The sequence below is a fragment of the Penaeus monodon genome, chromosome 22 (assembly GCF_015228065.2).
Source record: "Penaeus monodon isolate SGIC_2016 chromosome 22, NSTDA_Pmon_1, whole genome shotgun sequence".
In the NCBI taxonomy this organism is placed as follows: domain Eukaryota; kingdom Metazoa; phylum Arthropoda; class Malacostraca; order Decapoda; family Penaeidae; genus Penaeus; species Penaeus monodon.
Genome location: NC_051407.1, coordinates 885,517 through 885,838, shown reverse-complemented (window position 1 = coordinate 885,838; position 322 = coordinate 885,517). Strand labels below are relative to the sequence as shown.

Genomic DNA, 322 nt, shown 5'->3' with positions numbered 1-322 from the left:
GCTAGCTTCCATATTGCTATCCCTATATAGCACAAAGAAAAAAGAGAGAACTAGGAAAACGAAAGATTAGTAACCAGGAATGGGGTGCACCTGAGAATCCGGCTGAAGGATCTCCCTCTCCCTCTTGTGTCTCTTGTACACGAAGGCGCCGAGCCACACCACGAACACCACCAGCATTACCGCCCCGATCACGCCGCCGATGATCCAGTAGACCAGCTCGCCCTTCTGCGGCATCGGGGGCGCCCGCAGGTATTCTGTGGCGAGGTGGGGGTTTAGGAGCTGCCCTGGTAGGTTCCCTTAGCAGGAAGATTTGGTGGTATTC

At 54.7% G+C, this 322-nt stretch overlaps 1 protein-coding gene across 1 annotated transcript in view; it reads right to left on the bottom strand.

Annotated features, from left to right (window-relative positions):
- Positions 1 to 322, bottom strand: part of LOC119586801 — a gene marked incomplete in the record, with an annotated part of 10,198 nt that overhangs the window by 7,137 nt on the left and 2,739 nt on the right. The window contains 1 exon segment of the mRNA XM_037935525.1: positions 91 to 254. Coding sequence (XP_037791453.1) covers positions 91 to 254 — 164 coding nt within the window.